Below are 20,147 nucleotides of genomic sequence, written 5' to 3' on the forward strand. Positions count from 1 at the left end.
AGTAGAATCATTTTAAATATCTGACTCCAGTCTTAAACCCATCCCTCATTTGGATGGTGCTTGAGTGATTAATGCTTTGTGACTTATGATTTAGGCATATGACATTGTAGTAAGAGTGTGTAATGTTACATACTTATGGTTTTCTGTCCTCTAATTCCACACATTCCTCTAATTGACACATATATCTCTTAGCTGTTGTTTGAAAAAATCATTTGGCATCGTGCTGATGCTTACATCATTACTACAGAAGCAGATCAGATCAGATCTGCATCAGATATTCAAGAGCTTATCTAAACATATCAGATCAAACAAATCAGCAGTCAAGATTTGAAAAAAACAAACAAATCAGATTTGTCCACATAAATCAGATTTTTTTTTTCCAATCTGTACTTGAAGAATGACTGTTGATCTGAAAAAAGAGGAGAAAAAGAACTTCATTTTGTTTGCTGTCCTACAGGAACGGATCTTCTTCAGGTGGCAGCCCATGAGTTTGGTCACGTACTGGGTCTACAGCACTCTCTGGTGCCTGGAGCCATCATGTCCCCATTTTACAGCTTCTCCTATCCTCTCAAGCTCAGCGAGGATGACAAGAAGGGGATCCAGTACCTGTACGGACCCCCAGTGCAAGCTTCGCCACAAATCCCAGCAGAAACCAATGACATTCCCAGTGCATTCCCAGTGAGTAGCTAAACACGTGTTTTGTAAATTATATCAGCAGTGAAACAAATACACCTCAACAGCATTTGGGTGACAGAATTGTTTCGCAAGGCCAATTCATACCACACAGAAGAACAGCAACAACAAACATTAACAAAAAAGTTAGCTATTGGATTTAGAATGTTTTGATAAATGACTGTGATGTTACATTAATTCAATAAGTACCTACTTTTTCAGTCTCAGGGCTAAAATATACATTTATGTGAAGCCTATCTGGTTCCTTTTCAAAGTTTGATGTCGTTTGTTTGGAAAATCAAGTGACACTGATTGAACATGTAAAAAATAAACTCCACCAAAGGCAACAGACGCAGAGGGTTATCGCACTGATCAAACAAACTCTAACATATTTGTTTCTTGTTGTTCATTTGTGCTGTGAAATGGACTTTATTTGGTGCTGATTAGTAATTCTGTGAAAGTGTTTTTTCTTCTTCTTCAGAATTGTTTGATTAATACATTTAGAAAAACACACACACACACACACACACACACACACATATATATATATATATATATATATATATATATATATATATATATATATATATATATATATATATATATATATATACATACATACAAATATTATTTAACATTTTAAATATATTTATTGTCCTGGGAGAATTTATAATTATTATAGTTTTAATAATAATTATTATTATTATAATATTACTTTCATTATTTTATTTATTTATGTTATTTTTTATTAAACTTTATTTATAGAACACAAGCCAATATAGGTCTCTACAAATGTGCAATTTTCCACAACCCCCGCACACATAGCAAGTCTTCTTGCAGAACATAAAAGATAAATGAATAAACGGACAAAAAATATATATTAAATCAAATAAATAAATAGAGGACGCAGTGGGTTGCATGATCACCTCTCAGCAAGAAGGTCACTGGTTTGAGCCTCAGCTGGGTTAGTTGCCATTTCTTTGTTTGCATGTTTTCCCTGTGTTTATGTGGTTTTCCTCCAGGTGCTCCAGTTTTCAAAGCCATGTGCTATAGGTAAATTGGGAATGTTAAAAATTGCGTAAAACATATTCTGGATAAGTTGGCGGTTCATTCCGCTGTGGTGACCCCAGATTAATAAAGGAACTAAGCCAAAAAGAAAATGAATGAATGAATAAATAAATAAATAAATAACAAGGTCAATGAAATAATGAAATAAATAAACAATAGTGTGGTTTTGTTGGTCATTGCAGTTTTGGATAACCAAGATAAATAAGAATGATAGCTATTCTTCTTGGTTACTGTGATTTTGGTTGTGCTGAACTTTCTCTTAGTAAATGAGTCCAATTAAAAGGATGACTACATCGGCGTATAAATGCAAAAGTGAGGGCTAGTTCTGACCATGAAATGATTTTTTAAATGACCACTGCAAGAGGTGTTAATTTGTCAAAATAATCCAGTAATGGCCTCCAATGTGTATAAAATCTATTAGATAAGCCTCTGAGAGAGAACCTAATCTTCTCCAATTTCACAAGACCTAACATGTCATTTAGCCAGATTTGATTGAGGGTGGTTGGTGGGATTTCCACATTAAGAGAATTCTCTCGCAAGCAACAAGTGAGAAGAAGGCGATGTCATTAATATTGTTGTTGTTGTTGTTTAATCATTCATTCATTTACATTTACATTTAGTCATTTAGCAGACGCTTTTATCCAAAGCGACTTACAAATGAGGACAAGGAAGCAATTTACACAACTAAGAGCAACAATGAATAAGTACTAAAGGCAAGTTTCAGGTCTGTAAAGTCTAAGAAGGGAAGTGTTAGTAGTTTTTTTTTTTTTTTTTTTTTTTTTTTTTTTGTACAATTAGTGTGATATTCAAAGAGGCAATTGCAGCTTAGGAAGTGAAGTGGAGACTAAATAGTTGAGTTTTTAGTCGTTTCTTGAAAATAGCGAGTGACTCTGCTGTTCTGATGCAGTTAGGGAGTTCATTCCACCAACATTCATTTTCCTTCGGCTTAGTCCCTTTAATTATTAGGAGTTGCCACAGCGGAATGAACCTCCAACATTTAGTGACCCAGTTGAGACTCAATCTAGTGACATTCTTGCTGTGAGGCGACAGTGCTAACCACTAAGCCACTGTGCCGCCCTGTTGTTGTTGTTATCCTTATATTAAATTTGTCTTGCATTAAATTTTTTATTATACCAAGAATGATCTTATATTTGCAATTTGTTTAGCCTTGGTTAGACTTTCAGTCCAAACTTGGTTATTCAAATATTTGATTCATCTGTTCAGATCTAATGAATCTAATGCAATAAATGTATTGGTTTATAGCGATGAGATTGTGCTGATATGCCAACAACAGAATTAAAAACTGGTTTTGCAATACTTTCAAGCTGAATCTCCATGAACTGTGTGTTCACATTAAACACAAAACATTTGAACACCTTCAGCAAACTCATCCCAACATGACAGGTGGCTTTAACCTCATCCACTACACAATATACAACAGTAAATTGAGATAAATTATTTCAAATACTCGGATATAACCAAAAGACTGTTTATCTGAACAAGCTGATGCGTTCCCTTCATTCTCCCTTTGTTTATTCAGTCTCCTCTTTTCTCACTGTTTGCAGCCTGACGCTTGTCACACAGATTTCGATGCTGTGTCTATAATCCGTGGGGAATTGTTCTTCTTCAAGGCCAGCTATGCGTGGCGCATCAGGGATGGCCGTCTGCAGGCCGGATACCCTGCGCTGGCCTCCCGACACTGGAGTGGCATTCCACAGAAAATAGACGCCGCCTATGAAGACAAAAAGGGCAATATCTGGTTCTTTGAAGGTGGGTGAGTGCAGCGGCACTGGCTGACTCTGATTTGCGGTTGGAGGACAGGATTAGACAAGCCTGGTTATATACAAATGTATGGTGACGGGTAGTGCGGTACTTCCCCTTGACCCATATCTGAAGCGTCCCACTTTGTGAAGGGCATGACTGAACACAACCACGCTGAACACTCACTGCTAACAACTGACAAACACACACGCATGTTGTGCAGGACAGTTCCTAAACAGTTTTGTACTCTTATGGGTGGTTGCTGCAGTTTAAATAGTTTATAAGTTAATTAAATTTTCTAAATTAGAAGCATTAAAGATTGAAAATGTGGGTTGGAAAATGTAGTTTGGTCATGTTGAATCTAATAGCATCGATTCGATTTGAGTCAAATAGCTACTGTGTATGAGTTCAAATATGCTGTAAATGTACTTCATTTTTTACCCACTAGAGGACACTAGACAGACAGTTTTATGGAAATGTCAATATGTCACATAGCACTATTAAACACAATAAAAGGTTAACCAATGTGCTGCACAATGCAAATCACAAAAATAAAAATTCTCACTGATAAAATGCCTAATCAAAAAGGTAAGTTTTCAACCTTGATGTATAAACAGTCAGAGATGATATAGACCTAAAACAGAGGGGCAGAGCATTCCACAATGTAGGACCAGCTAATGCGAAAGCACTGTCACCCCTGCATTTCAGCCTCGACTTGAAGCCTCTGATGCATAATAATCTCTGGTTTGATGACTGAAGAGACCGACCAGGCAGATATTCAGTCAACAGATTTGACAGATAAGAAGGTGCCTGGCCATTTAGTGAATTAAAACAAAGAGAAGAATTTTAAATGCATAAAAGTTTTACGTTTTTATATTTTTGAGCTATTTAAAGTAAAAATAAAATTGTCATTTTGTGGTCTGTATAATAGTTCAGATTTTGTATTCAGTTATGTTTTCAAACTAGGGTCATAACAGAGTACTAGGGGGTCTGTGGAAATGTTTGAGATTTTTTAAAAATAATTAATGTAATAAACTACAAATAATGTTAAATAATCAGTCAAAGTATTAATATAAGTACATAAGCTTAAAGGAAAAAATGAATATATTACTGATAAAATAATCTAATAATTAAAATTAGTACAAATAATGATTTCAAATCTGTGATGATTAAGAACATATAAATAAATAAAATTTTAGTCAAATTAAAAACTATTTCTTAAAAGTTAGAAACATGGCACTATAATGATTAGAATAATTAAGTGTAACTTAATAGAAACTAAATATTTTCCAAATAATATTTGTATTTATTTATTTATTTATTTATTTGTGGGTGTGTTTGTTTGATTGAGGTTTTTTTATTTTAACATTTATAATTTTTTTTAAAGGATTACTTGGCTCTTCATACAAGACACTTTTTAGATGCCTTGTGCAGTTCAGGATTATTTATTATCCTTAATTATTTTTTACATTGATCCAATCTTAAATATTATGCTTATTTAAAACAATTTTAAAACAGCATGTTTGTAATAAAAAAAGTAAAATCTCTAATAATTCATAACCACTATAATCACCGCAGTCGCATGGTGTCAGTAAATGCTCACATATATATATATATATATATATATATATATATATATATACACACACACACATATATACACGTGTGTGTGCATGTGTGTGAGACTCATCATTTCAGAAAGGTTTGAATAAACTCCACCACAAATACATCAAATAAACTTACTTGGTATTTTTGACTAATAAGCTGTTTTTCAGCTTCATGCTTGTCTGTCTCTGTCACTGACGGCTGTTTATCTGCTGTAACACAGGAAAAGCACGCATGCACGTGGGAACGGTGGGCGGGGAAAAGCAGCTCATTTGCATTTAAAGCTACAGGCTTCAAAAACAGCTACATTGTACTCAGACACCAAAACGGGCAGATTCTGGAGGTTATAATAAATACGCAGATTCTGGAGACACCAGAGGTATATCTTACATCTTGTAAAAGGAGTAAAATAGGTGCCCTTTAAAGTTAGACACGTTAGCACCAACCTGTTGGAACCACAGGAACAAGAAAATGCATAAGCAAGACTTTTCAAGCATATGATGCGAAATTGAAATAGTTACATTGAGTAAAATCATACATGAAAGCAGTGATATGTCTAATGAATCTTTCCCTTATGTCTTAGGTTCCAACTACTGGGTGTTTGATGCCGAGCACAGGATTAAAGGACCAGACTCTCTACTATCTTTAGGCCTCCGTGTCTCAAACATTCAGGCCGCGCTGCGTGTAAAGGAGCACCACAGCCAGCACACATACTTCTTCAAGTCTGGAAACTACTGGCGTTTGGATCCTCAAGAGAACCGAGTGGACACGTCTGCCCCCCGGCGGATCCAGCAGGACTGGTGGGGTGTTCCTGAGGAGATTGATGCTGCCTTCCAGGAGGCCAGCGGTATGTCCAGACCAGCCTTTTACAGATGTATTAGTAGTGAAAGTGAAGATTACCATGAAAGAAATCAGGTTGTGTGAGTTAAAACTAGTTTGCTGAATCTGCGCTTTGAATGAATCATTTAAGTGAGTTAGTAAGTCACTTAATCAGGCATTTTGAACCACACATTTAATTGATATATTATATCATTATTTTTGTTTTGATTATTTAATTTCATATTGGCTTCACGAGGCAGAGTGGGAGGTTAGTGCTTGTGTTAAACACAAAGGAAGATATATTGAAGAAAAAAAGCAGCCATTGGCAGTATTTTTTGTTCCAACTGCAGCTGCATTTCCCAACATTTTTCACAATATCTTGTTTTGTGTAAAAGTTTTGAACCATCTGAGGAAGTAAATGGTGAATTTTTAAAAAAAAACTATCATGTCGATTTACTTTAACTTAGTTTTAAACATATTTTTTAAAACAGAGTAAATGACAGACCTTTTTCAAGGATGAAAGGCAAAATGTATTTGTGGGTCAAAGTGACAAGAATACAGAGGAAAATTTCCCATCTGATCACTGATCTTTCAATTTTAACTTGTGAGTATGGAAGATAGACAGAAGAGGGCGATGTTTCAGCAGTTGTTACATGGATATGTGTTGAAAGTTAAAGGAATTTTAATTTATTTAAACTAAAGCCGACCAAGATGTAGTTCCTGCCACATTATTTGGTATTAATATCTAATAATTTCATATATTTACAACTACAATTTCGGCTAAAAATCTTCTATAATCTTCTGTATATCTGTATGGTTTGGCCTTCTTTATGTACAGAAACCTAAATCTTGCATGAGTAAATTATTAAATGATTGTAATTTTGAACTCTCTTTTGAAAGATAATTGTGAATTTTTCTCTCACAATTCTGACCATATTCTCACTCACAGTTGCAAATTTACATTAAGCAGTTCTTACCTTTTCCTGCAATTATGCATTTATCTCCAATAGTATCTGGATGCAGACTTGGATTTGCAGACACAATGCACTGAATGTCTGAATGGGGAAACATCAATTTATCCAGAACTGTTTGCCAAGTTTACAATTGCATTGCTTATTTGGAATCACCAGTAAAGTTAAACAACAACCATCTCATTATCAAGAATCAAGCAGAATCTGCATATTTTCGCTCTAAAGGAACGAGATCATGACACCAACCTCATTTGTGGCTGTTCTATACATTATCCTCCTCTGGATAATACTTGTCTGATTGCGCTGGTCTTCTGAAGTAATTCACAACTTGATCTTGATGGCGAGTGTCCTCCAGAAATGACAGTGACTCTTTGTTTACATACCAGTGACGTCACTGTAAGGGCCAGGGTTAGGGGTGGGGTTAAGTTAGGTGTTCGCATTAAAAAGCATTGCATGCAGCTCACCTTGCAACTACACCAAGTCTGCATCCCGACCCCTCTTTTTATTTCACACAATTATGAGTTATACAATTGCAGACTTGAAATTATAAATGATTGAAAATACTGGATGCAACGATTAACTGATTTCACTATTAATCGCGATTTAATTTGTCAAGGTTAATTAATCGTAATGGCTATTCAAGACCGCGGCACGGAACAAAACTGCTACAGCTAAACAAAGTTATGCCAACTGCGTGTGTGCATTTTTTGCATGCGCAAATTTGCTTACAATGGAGGCGCATGGCTTACGCTCGCATATTGGGAGCGACGTGTGCGCACCGCAACACACTCGCACTTGTTATACACATTTCTACTCGCATCCAAAAAGGAAAAAAATACAAAATAATAATACTAAACATTTTTGTAATATGGTTGATCTAAAGTGACTTTCAGACAAATATCCAGCAAAGAGAAAATAAAAAAAGAGAAATACTTACATTTACATGAGAAAATACTTATAATAAATTTACATTAGACAAATACTGTTTGTTAGTTTATTTATTTATTCATTATTTGTTTATTTATTAATTTATTATTTATTTTATTTGCTTGTTTATTATTTATTTATTTATTTGTTTTTTATTTGTTTATTATTTATTTATTCATTCAATCATTCATTTTTATTTATTTATTTATTTATTATTCATTTGTTTGTTTGTTAATTATTTATTAATTTATTGAACTGTTTTTTTGTTTGTTTGTTTGTTTATTGATTATTTATTTGTTTGTTTATTTGTTTATTATTTGTTTATTGTTTATTTAATTATTTATTCATTTATTCATTTTTAAAATGTATTTTCAAGTTAAAATTATTGCTTGTTTAAATGTGAGAAACTTTTTTCACTTATTTTTAAGTCCAAAGAGAAATGGACTATTGTTTGTTCATTATTGTTATATTGTGATGTACAGTATTATTTGGTTACTGAGCAGCAATAATTAACACTTTAAAATATAAGGAGTTTAGAAGGATTTTAGAAACTAGTAGTTTTAAAATCAATAAATGTCTAATAACCGTGAAACCGTGATTATTCCTCAGACTATAATCGTACAACCAAAAACTATAGTCGTTGCATCCCTAATTGAAAATCATCTCTTGATTTCTTGCAAAATGTCTGATGTATAGGCCTAATTATAAAATGATCTGTTCATAAATGCAAAACATTTCATGTAAATTGATGTTTGCTCTATCCATAGGCTTTGTGGTCTTCATCAGCCGCCGGCAGTACTGGAAGTTTGACCCAGTTCAGCGGAAGGTTTTGGAAGGTTATCCACGCTACATCGGTGCTGACTTCTTCGGATGTAACATGCCATAAATCCTCAGGAAACCCTCTTGCATCATTCACACACTCTGGTCTGAAGCATACAGTGTACATTTCGGAAAGATTTTACAATAAGGTTCCATTGGTTAACGTGTTTACTAGCATGAACAAACAAAAAACAACAAAATATTATAAACAATTTAATAGATTTTCAATAGATTTTATTTTAATGACCAACTTAATCTAGATGTTATTAAATCAAATCAGTGTTAGGTTTTTACCTCACAGTTCATTAACTAATTTTAAATAAACGCTCAACTTTTTTTTAAATAGTCTCATTTTACAAGTCCCCTAGAATTACACTGTTGATTTTATAATATTTAGCTTAGCTTAGCATAGATCATTAAATCGTTTTAGACCATTAGCATCTCGTTGAAATAATAATTTTCCTATTTAAAGTTTAATAGAGTAATAGTCCTGAATTTATGCAGGGCTGTTACCTGAACTACTTGACAAAAGTCTTGTCGTTGATCCCAGTTGTAAGAACAACAAATAATAACTTGTCTTCTAGTTGATCATTTGGAAAAGTGGCAGAAGGTCGATTTTTCTGATAAATCACCTGTTGAACTGCATCCCAATCATCACAAATACAGCAGAAGACCTATTGGAACCCACATGGACCTAAAGTTCTCATAGAAATCAGTCAAGTTTGGTGAAGGAAAAATAATGGTTTGGGGTTACATTCAGTATGGGAGCATGCGAGAGATCTGCAGAGTAGAGGGCGATATCAACAACCTGAGGTATCAAGACATTTGTTCTGCCATTCCAGATGACTTTATTAATCAGTTATTTGAGTCATTGCAGAGATGTATGGATGCAGTCGTCTAAGCTTATAGGAGTCATATACAATATTAAATGTTTTTCTACATTTGTACATTACATGACTATATTCTAGACTGTACATTATTTCTGTTAAGTGAAAAAACTTTTGTTTAAGCAAAGTCAATTCTTACTGTCCTAATTAAATAATTAAAAATCAAGGCATGATCATATTACCTTTTGTTAAAATAAGCGTAATCTAAAGGCCTTTGCCATTCAGATTAGCCCTTTCTGATAGCAAATGATCAACTAGAAGTCAAGTTATTATTTGTCTTTCCTAAAACTTAAGATAGGCGACAAGACTTTTGTCAGGTCGTGTAGTTTCGTAGCTGAAGATTATTTTCAGGTGCTGATTATTATTGCGTCTCCTGCAGCTACGGAAAATAGTAGCTTTTCATTTTCTGTCAGTCTTACTAAGTGATGTTACAATAGAAGAGTCCAGCTTTAAATATGAATATTATCAATACTCTTTTATTTGAATGAGATGCTAATGGTCTAATCTGATTCAATAATCTATGCTAAGCTAAGCTAAATGTGTTCCTGCCAGAACCAGAGATTGGGAGATGGTCAAATTCAACTGTTTAACTCTGTAGGAACATGTAAAGGAAGCCTATTTCCACAAAAAAGTGCGGTGCTCCTTTAGTAAGCAAAACTTTGGTCTATAATAATTGCTGAATTGCTGATAAGTGATTAATGAATGCTGTGGACATATTGTTTTTTTCATGTTAGTAAATAGATAAACTAATGAAACTTTATTGTACAGTGTTACCTAAATGTACGTACTTGTTCATAAAGACAAACTTTTGTTCTCCTGGGCATTTCACTTCCCCCTCACCTCAAAACAGAAAAAAAAATCTGATAAATCTAATCTAATTTCTTCTCAGGAAATCTTGCACATCTGAGCTTTATGAACCATGAGCAGCTATGTCTGTTTTTGTTTTATTATCAAGCTAACACTGTGTAAGAAATATAAATCCCCTGTTTTTAAGGTGCTAAACAAGGTGCTAAAACATCTGTCAGGGATCTTTGCACCGGCTTCAATGTCCGCAACTCTCGAAGTTTTTACGATGCTCTGCAACTTGTATTATAACTTAAACTGTTTATCTCACTCAGAGTGAGTGTGTGATTGATAATGGCTTAAAGAACACACTCTCTTTACACATGAGCATTTGTTTATTATGTTGAGACTACGTTGGACTCATATGTCAACTGACCAACGGGCACTCCTCAGTGCAGGACACTGACAATGTTTGAATTTTTTTATGCTTCAAAAGATCAACATGGATTTTTTCACATTATCTGTGTACATTTCTCTTTAGTGTTTTTTTTTTTTTTTAGTTTGTACACTATTATCCTCCTGAATTTCATATTTACTGTGTAAATACTTTTATATAAAACGTGTGTTGTATTTTGGCACAATTAAAGGATTCCCAAACCATGTGGTTGTACTTGTATTTATTTATTTGATCGGTTCATTTGTTCATTTCAATTATGCATTTGTTAAAATGAAAATACAGAAAAAAAGTCATCAAATGTTTAATCAAAATATAAATAAATGCTAATTTAATATATACAATAAATAATTCACTCAAAAATGGTATGTCCCATGCAAAATGTTCAAAAGTCATTTTAAATTGTATTGTATTTTTAAACATTAACAATAAACTTGTATTCAGAAGAATTTGTTATTTAAATGGTAAAAAAAAAACTAATTGCTGCCAACTTGGTAAGCGTAGTGGGTTGAGATACATATATATAAAAATATTGAAATATATTGAAGTTAAAAAAAAACTAAATATTTTAGAACCAAAGGAAAAGATTGACACATTTCCGTTGTTCCCAAAGTCTTCTTGTTTGTTACATCAGTAATAAATAGCAGGCCCGCAGCCAACCTGGTAAAAGGTGTGGTTCTTTTTTTTTTTTTTCCAAAAAGTGGACGTATTTGCAGTTATACGCCTCAGGTTTATATTTAACTATAAGATTTAAATACTGCATTTTAGTGTTTTTTTTTTTTTTTTTTTTTTTGCTGGATTAGCTGGTCAGATGTCATCATAACCACACTTTTTGATGTACTAAAATATTTCCTAAAAAATTGCTATAAAAAAATAAAACAAGACTAATTTTTAAGATACAAATTTACTATATCATATATCAGTGGTTCTCAAACTTTTTTCACCAAGTACCACCTTAGAAAAAAATTGTCTCTCCAAGTACCACCTTACGATGCTATTTTTTAACCAGTATTAAAAAATAGCGTCGTAGGCCTAATTAAGCAGCTACAGGTGTGCACAGTTTAAAAATGATGCAAATTAATTCCTATTATTAAGAATATGTATTATTGTCAATCACTTTAAACATTTGAAATAGTCTGAACATTAACTGTGCTTGCAGATAAAAAAAAAAAGTTTTAGTTAAAATATGCTTTTAAAAGTTCATTAAAAATGAAAAAAAGTAAAAAGATAAAAAGTAAAAGGAAAACTGCTGTACTTAAATCTAAAGTATTCATAGTAGCCTATTCATCAAAAGCTGGACATGTTGCTTGGACCTTATGAATATAGGCTATATGTCATATTCCTACACTTTCAGACAAATCTTGAAATATATGGTCAATGTACATATGACAGGGTTCATACAGGCACAGCCTTATGAAAATCAAGGAATTTTAAGCACTTTTTCCAGCACCTATTTTTTTTTTCAAGACTGACATGCTATGTACTGAAGACCTGAAATGTATTCTCAGCAACCCATAAAACATTGCATATGAATAGATACAAATAAAAACACTTAATAATAATATTTATGAATCATATATTAATAATATAATAAACCTGCATTAAATGCTTGTGAAATCTTTCTCAAGTACTATTACACTGCTAAAATAACAAAAATGTTAGTAAATAATACTAATATTAGGTAAAAGTACAAAGTACTCTTTTAAAAAGTACTAGTTGGTTACTTTTGAAAAAAAAAAAAATCAGATTTTCATTATGAAATCACTTTTTTTAAGTTTAAACCTGATTGAATGGTTTAATTGCTTAAATCCAAAGCTACATGTATAGGAATTTGTACTAACAAAGGAAGTATGGTCGATTTTTCCTTTCAAGACAATTAATCTTTTTCAATAGCACTGGTAAAACTACCACATAATCTTTAAGGCCATAGAGACACTTTTTGCCCATTTTTATAAACGATATTTTCAAGCTTTGAAAGGTTGAATTAAAGTATATGGTAAAAAGATTTAATTTGGCCTTTTATTTACATATTTTACACTATTTTTCTTTACAATATGACAAATTTGTTTCTTAAATAGCTGTACATCACATGTAGATTTTATTTTACACTTGATCTTAATCTAAAATAGAACTTTAAAAAAATACAAGTACACTGTCAGTAAAAAAATAAAACAAATGGCTTCATTTTACTTGAGGTATTTGAAATATGACGACACTACATTTATCAAAGCAGTGCTTTAAGCCTCAGAGCCTTATTGTTAATTTTGATAAATAAACAATAAGAAACAAAGAATTGCTTTGACCTGTAATGCTTTAGGACAGATCAGAATACAGCTAAATGTGTAAATCACACAAATACCTCATCCAGAAACATTTCCAGCATAATTCTTTTGTCGTAAAGAAATAAAAAAAAATTCACCTTTGCTAAAAGTAAGTTTCACTTCACAACACAGCCAAATAAGAAGACCATTAGCATTGTCATCGATCATGCATCAATCTAATTCTAAATATTTGATAACTTTTAATACTTTTGACTAAATTTAGTCAAGGAGCAAAGATAAATAATGTTTGCTTTAATAGTGGAGAGATCGCGATTGTATTCAATCTGAGCACACAGGCGATCATGAGAGGTCTTGCAGTTCATTTGAAAAAAGCATATTTAAGAGCTCGCATATCTGTTTTAGCGATTTGCGTACATGAATGCGCTCTCGTGTTAAAATAAAGCACTCGCCGCATTTGCAGAAATGAATAATTGCGCAATACCGCAATTCCCGCGCCGCCATTCAGAATGATGTGTTTGGAGGAGTGACAGGTCAGACTGGCTGTCGGAGAGCGAAACGTGTATGTAGATCATCAAAAAGGCAGGACATATGTCCGCGGTTTAATTACTCTGTTGAACATATCTACAGTGAAAACATCCGAGAAGCATTATTCCAACAAAACATTTGTTTTTAAGTTGTTTTTTCTGTCTCTGCAACACAGAAAGCATTTGTCCCGCCCTTACGTTTCACGCAACTAGACAAGGTCGACTGTGATTGGCTACTTTTCATGTCAGTCAAATCACGCTTCAGAATCAATTCTTAAACTTTGGAAACTGATTTTCAGCAGCTTATGACACAATGCACTAAAATAAACATTCTAAGCACAGCGTTGTGATCGTACGCTTCACTAAACAGCCAATGCTGATCACATCAATGTTATATTACGCATTAAAGGATTAAGTGTTAATTGTTTCTTTCATTATTCAGCGGTTCCTCCGCGTACCACTAGGAGGAAGCCCGCGTACCACTAATGGTACGCGTACCACAGTTTGAGAACCACTGTTCTAAGTGAATAAAACGAGAAGCCCCTGTCTGCAGCCCGCAGATCTGGGCGGGGATGAATGTGGGGCGGGGCTGCATGTTCAGCCACGCCCACCTGTAATTTCATTGGTTAGTGGAAACGCAATAGAGTGAAAGCCCACTACGTGGTGTCAGTAAACAGGAAATGCATGTACAATTTCTTAAATATTGTTTTTATTGTTAATAAACACAAAAATGCACAAAAGTGGGCATTCTTGATGAGTGTTTTATATGTTAATTATGTTAACAGTTATGTGAATTTCATAATGGTATTTTTCCTGCTAAAAAATATTACAAAAGACTCAAAAGACTCTTCACAATGGTGTCACTTCAGAAACGCAGTGATTTTAGTTCTGATATTTTAATGGTTTATTATTTTGCTTCAAAATGCAAATGCATATTGCATATTTACAGCAAATAAAGGTGGAGTCTGAAAAAATAAATAAATAAAAATGCAGTGCTTTTAGTTCAGTTTAATTTTTCCCTTTGAATGGGAGAGTTCTCTGGAAAATTTACAATTAAAAATAGTAAACTTATACTATTAAAAATATTGGGCATGTGTCCAATTGTTTCTCTTTCAATACTGCACTGCTTTGAGTTTTATTAAGAGCAGGGATAAGCTATTATTTATTAAGGGAAGTATATGTTTGTAACCTTTTTACTTATTAAATCAGATTATTTCATCATATAATGGATTTATTTTTACTTTGACGCTGCTATGAATATAAACGTATATTATCTGTTATATGTAAATGTTCCAGCATGAGTAAAATTTTTTATTAATTTTTTTCATATTACATGGTGTGTCATCTATGGATGCAATCAATTTCATTATTTATTATTTACTAATCCATTAAAGTTTTGTTTAGTTTCTCCATTTGAATGAAGACAGTGCTCTGCTGCCACCTACTGGGTGGTTTTAATATCTGTTCTACAATTTAATTAATAAGTTACTAATAATTTTATAATCTAATACTACTGAATTAAAATGCAGTCTTCTTGGTTTTATTTTTGTATTATTTGTAAATACAGGGTAAATACTTTAATACCACTTTCTAACAATCCTTCTGGATCCATTTCTGCACTGTAGATCTTTAAAAATATTTTTTATAATGATTTTGTTTGGTTATTAAGAGTCACGTACAACATTGTTATTCTATTTCATTAAATTAGAATATTAAATACACTTAATATTATATTAATAGTGTGGCACAAACGGCCAGTTTTATTTATTACTTATCTATCAGGACACAAATTAATGAAAATAAATTTGACATTAATAAGTGCAGCACTCGTGTAAACTTCTGATTTTTTTATTTGACAAATCCTGATAAATAAATACCAACTTCATCTTCAGTAAAAACACCAACACAAAGCAATACAGTCAGTTGAAAGTCCCTCTTTCTCGGTTCAAGTAAAAATCTGGCAGATCTGTGTTTTGTAGATGTCAGATGTCTCACCTACAGAACATCTGTGTATGCACATGCACACGTACAAAAGGAAGACTGACAATTTATAGAAAATATTAATAATAATTTAAGATACAGCAGTTTGTGATTATTATCTTTAATAAACATAAAAACAATTATATATTTTTTACAGGGAAATTCCACCACAGCATTAAAGTAACAATCTGCAGTAAAAAGTGCTTGGCATATTCTGTACTCTTTATCATGTGTACACACACACACACACACACACACACACACACACACACACACACACACACACACACACACACACACACACACACACACACCCTGCTTCTTGAATTTTGGATTACTGACAATGGCTCGGCGAGGCAGTGGCGCAGTAGGTAGTGCTGTCACCTCACAGCAAGAACGTTGCTGGGTCGCTGATTCGAACCTCGGCTCAGTTGGCGTTTCTGTGTGGAGTTTGCATGTTCTCCCTGCCTTCGCGTGGGGTTTCTCCAGGTGCTCCGGTTTCCCCCACAGTCCAAAGACATGCGGTACAGGTGAATTGGGTAGGCTTAATTGTCTGTAGTGTATGAGTGTGTGTGTGAATGTGTGTGTGGATATTTCCCAGAGATGGGTTGCGGCTGGAAGGGCATCCGCTGCGTAAAAACCTGCTGGATAAGTTGGCAGTCCATTCCGCTGTTGTGACTCTGGATTAATAAAGGGACAAAACCGACAAGAAAATGAATGAATGAATGACAATGGCTCAGAAGGTCCTGGATGTCAGTGAGAGTTGCAGAAATGTCCCATCACCATCCTGTGTGACAACTCTCAGTAGGATCCACTGCAAGATCTCAGGCGGCATCTGTACAAAATAACCAACAATCATCAACATGTCGCTTAACATACAGTATATTAAAGTTAAACTCAAAGAATTAAATATGTTTGTACTAGGCATGCCCCCTCCTCACATTCCCCTCTGCATAAGTTTCATGCATGGGTTATAAAGTAAACAAAAAAAAGAGAACATGAAGTGTAAATAAAAATAAAAATTATTAAATGCACAAATCTATTAAAACAAAAAGAGAGAAAGAACTGAGGTCAAATAAAATAAAACAGAGAATATGCTCCTAAGGAATCATAGTGATGACTATATATCAATGCCAATGATCTGCAAACAGAATGTAGTATAGATCAGTAAGTTAAGAATCAAGTTTTATATTGTACATATTAACATTACCAGAGTATATAAATTAGAGAACATGCCACAAAGAAAAATATATTTTGTTATCTTTGATATTAATAAACTACATGTGATGGACTGTGTTGCTCGAAACTCTTTAAAGTTTACATTATTCTTCTAAGTCAGTGGTTCTCAAACTTTTTTCCACCAAGTACCACCTTAGAAAAAAATTGTCTCTCCAAGTACCACCTTACGATGCTATTTTTTAACCAGTATTAAAAAATAGCGTCGTAGGCCTAATTAAGCAGCTACAGGTGTGCACAGTTTAAAAATGATGCAAATTAATTCCTATTATTAAGAATATGTATTATTGTCAATCACTTTAAACATTTGAAATAGTCTGAACATTAACTGTGCTTGCAGATAAAAAAATACAAGTACACTGTCAGTAAAAAAATAAAACAAATGGCTTCATTTTACTTGAGGTATTTGAAATATGACAACAATACATTTATCAAAACAGTGCTTTAAGCCTCAGAGCCTTATTGTTAATTTTGATAAATAAACAATAAGAAACAAAGAATTGCTTTGACCTGTAATGCTTTAGGACAGATCAGAATACAGCTAAATGTGTAAATCACACAAATACCTCATCCAGAAACATTTCCAGCATAATTCTTTTGTCGTAAAGAAATAAAAAAAAATTCACCTTTGCTAAAAGTAAGTTTCACTTCACAACACAGCCAAATAAGAAGACCATTAGCATTGTCATCGATCATGCATCAATCTAATTCTAAATATTTGATAACTTTTAATACTTTTGACTAAATTTAGTCAAGGAGCAAAGATAAATAATGTTTGCTTTAATAGTGGAGAGATCGCGATTGTATTCAATCTGAGCACACAGGCGATCATGAGAGGTCTTGCAGTTCATTTGAAAAAAGCATATTTAAGAGCTCGCATATCTGTTTTAGCGATTTGCGTACATGAATGCGCTCTCGTGTTAAAATAAAGCACTCGCCGCATTTGCAGAAATGAATAATTGCGCAATACCTCAATTCCCGCGCCGCCATTCAGAATGTGTTTGGAGGAGTGACAGGTCAGACTGGCTGTCGGAGAGCGAAACGTGTATGTAGATCATCAAAAAGGCAGGACATATGTCCGCGGTTTAATTACTCTGTTGAACATATCTACAGTGAAAACATCCGAGAAGCATTATTCCAACAAAACATTTGTTTTTAAGTTGTTTTTTCTGTCTCTGCAACACAGAAAGCATTTGTCCCGCCCTTACGTTTTCACGCAACTAGACAAGGTCGACTGTGATTGGCTACTTTTCATGTCAGTCAAATCACGCTTCAGAATCAATTCTTAAACTTTGGAAACTGATTTTCAGCAGCTTATGACACAATGCACTAAAATAAACATTCTAAGCACAGCGTTGTGATCGTACGCTTCACTAAACAGCCAATGCTGATCACATCAATGTTATATTACGCATTAAAGGATTAAGTGTTAATTGTTTCTTTCATTATTCAGCAGTTCCTCCGCGTACCACTAGGAGGAAGCCCGCGTACCACTAATGGTACGCGTACCACAGTTTGAGAACCACTGTCATATATCATTAGGAAAAACAGCAATCTGTTAAAGTTTTGAAGCAAAAAAAAGAAACTTTAGCCCACTATCATTTACTAGACAGAAAACAAACTGGCCAGCACATTCAACTGTCCTCAGTCACAATTTGGCCATTTCAATAAAAATATAATAATTAAAACATAATAATAATAAAAATAATAATTAATTCTTCAGAATTTTTCTAGTCTCTTTGGTAAAAAATGTACATTTGAAAATTCCTGGAAATCAACAATAGCCAAAATATATTCAAATTAATGTAATATGGTCCGCTTCTGGTGCTTCACAACTTTTTATTGCTCATTTTTATTTCAAGAATAAGGTCCAAGATTAAGAATAAAGTTCCCTGTAAAATGTTTTCTCTGTTTAAAAACAATAAAGTAGTGAAAGAAGACTCTTACATCAGATTATAGTCCCACCGAAGCAACAGCCGACAGAGAATTCCAATAGGTCTTAAAGCCTTTTTCGATGGATTATTTTCATTATTTATGATGGCATAGCAGTTAAAATAGGACAAATGAGTTCATACATGGGACAAATTTTGGACCTTTGTCAGTGAGGGGTGGGTCTTCTGAACCCCCCTGGCTACAGGCTTGAAAAGTTGGAACATGTTTGCTTTATGTTTTAGTATTAAAGCTTTAAAAGGGCACCTACAGGTGTTTCAGGAGCAGGTCAGATTTTCTCCTGGTCATAATTAATTTTGTTTATATTAGTTTTGTCTAAAATTATTATACCTGTCCAGTTTCATCTGAAATGCATCCTAGATCACCTTCTGAAGTGGTTTGAGCGATCTGATAGGCCTATCTGATCAGAATAAAACAAGCAAAGTGAGCAAACTGCTTCATAAACACAGACATGACGGGAATATGAATATAAATACATTATATTAATTATATAATACATATGTAATATTAAATTAAATAAAATAATTAAAAGAACAAATGCTGGACCTTTTGGCTGTGGGGGTGGTTCGTTCGAATCACCCAAACCCCCCTGGCTACGGGCATGAATAGTGCCAAAAATAATGTATTCCAGCAAACAAAACATAAAAAGTGGCTTGTTTTATTGCATAACAAGAACAATAGCATACAAAATATCGAGGAATACAGTGCTTACAATTATTTTCACATCAAAGGAACAAATAGAGTATAAAAACAATAAATAAATTTAAATTACAGGGGTTATATAAATTACAAGAAATTAGCATAAGAAAATGATTTCAAAATTGTATACATTCATATAGCTTTTTTAATTTTAATGCATTTTAATGCCTTATTTGGGGTTTCGATATAAACCTTAAGATCAATTTTAAGCAAATAAATGTTAGGTTTATCATTGGACCATTTTTGTTTGTGTACATGGAACTTTCTATAGGCCTATATAATAATTAAATTGATAGAAAACTGAAGTTTAAATATGAGATATTCAACATTAAACCAAAACATTTGGGTATAGGCCTATGTGCATTCAAAAAGCAGGTGTCAACTTTATTGGTGAGACAGTATTCACTAGGTAGCCTAAGTTCCAAACTTTTTTCCCCATTCAATCTGCTCAAATAAGGAATTCTAAAAGGGTTTGATTTAGGCAACAATATAGTTCTGCATAACTTTTTACTGTAAATGTTATTAAATTCATTGTCTATAATTTTCACATCATTGATACTTAAATCATTAGTATGTAAAATATTAGATTCAGAAGACATATTACCAGATAAGAGCCGAACAAGTTTACGAAGAATTGCATCAAATTTGCAAAAAAAAAAAAGTGGCTTGTTTACTTAAACACAAATTTGTCAACAAGACGTCACTGAACC

The 20,147-nt window shown here is 33.3% G+C and overlaps 1 protein-coding gene and 1 long non-coding RNA gene across 3 annotated transcripts in view; one reads left to right on the plus strand and one right to left on the minus strand.

Moving 5' to 3' along the window:
* Positions 1-10,972, plus strand: part of mmp11a (matrix metallopeptidase 11a) — a 31,018-nt gene extending 20,046 nt beyond the window's left edge. The window contains exons 5-8 of the mRNA XM_087264872.1: positions 458-678; positions 3,306-3,510; positions 5,690-5,953; positions 8,591-10,972. Coding sequence (XP_087120998.1) covers positions 458-678; positions 3,306-3,510; positions 5,690-5,953; positions 8,591-8,709 — 809 coding nt within the window. The 3' untranslated portion in view covers positions 8,710-10,972. The remainder of the gene's footprint in view (positions 1-457; positions 679-3,305; positions 3,511-5,689; positions 5,954-8,590) is intronic.
* Positions 10,973-15,404: 4,432 nt separating this feature from the next.
* LOC141375655 (uncharacterized) lies at positions 15,405-20,131 on the minus strand. Of its 2 annotated transcripts, XR_015498095.1 has the most exons (4): positions 20,042-20,131; positions 19,069-19,138; positions 16,336-16,387; positions 15,405-16,232 (listed from the first exon to the last, which is right to left on the minus strand). It is a non-coding gene; the product is annotated as an uncharacterized LOC141375655 (long non-coding RNA). The 2 variants fall into 2 exon arrangements; XR_015498094.1 differs by lacking the exon at positions 15,405-16,232 and having other exon boundaries at positions 16,257-16,387; positions 20,042-20,100.
* Positions 20,132-20,147: the final 16 nt, after the last annotated feature.

This window comes from Danio rerio, chromosome 8, assembly GCF_052040795.2.
Source record: "Danio rerio strain M-AB ecotype USA chromosome 8, GRCz13ab, whole genome shotgun sequence".
NCBI lineage: Eukaryota > Metazoa > Chordata > Actinopteri > Cypriniformes > Danionidae > Danio > Danio rerio.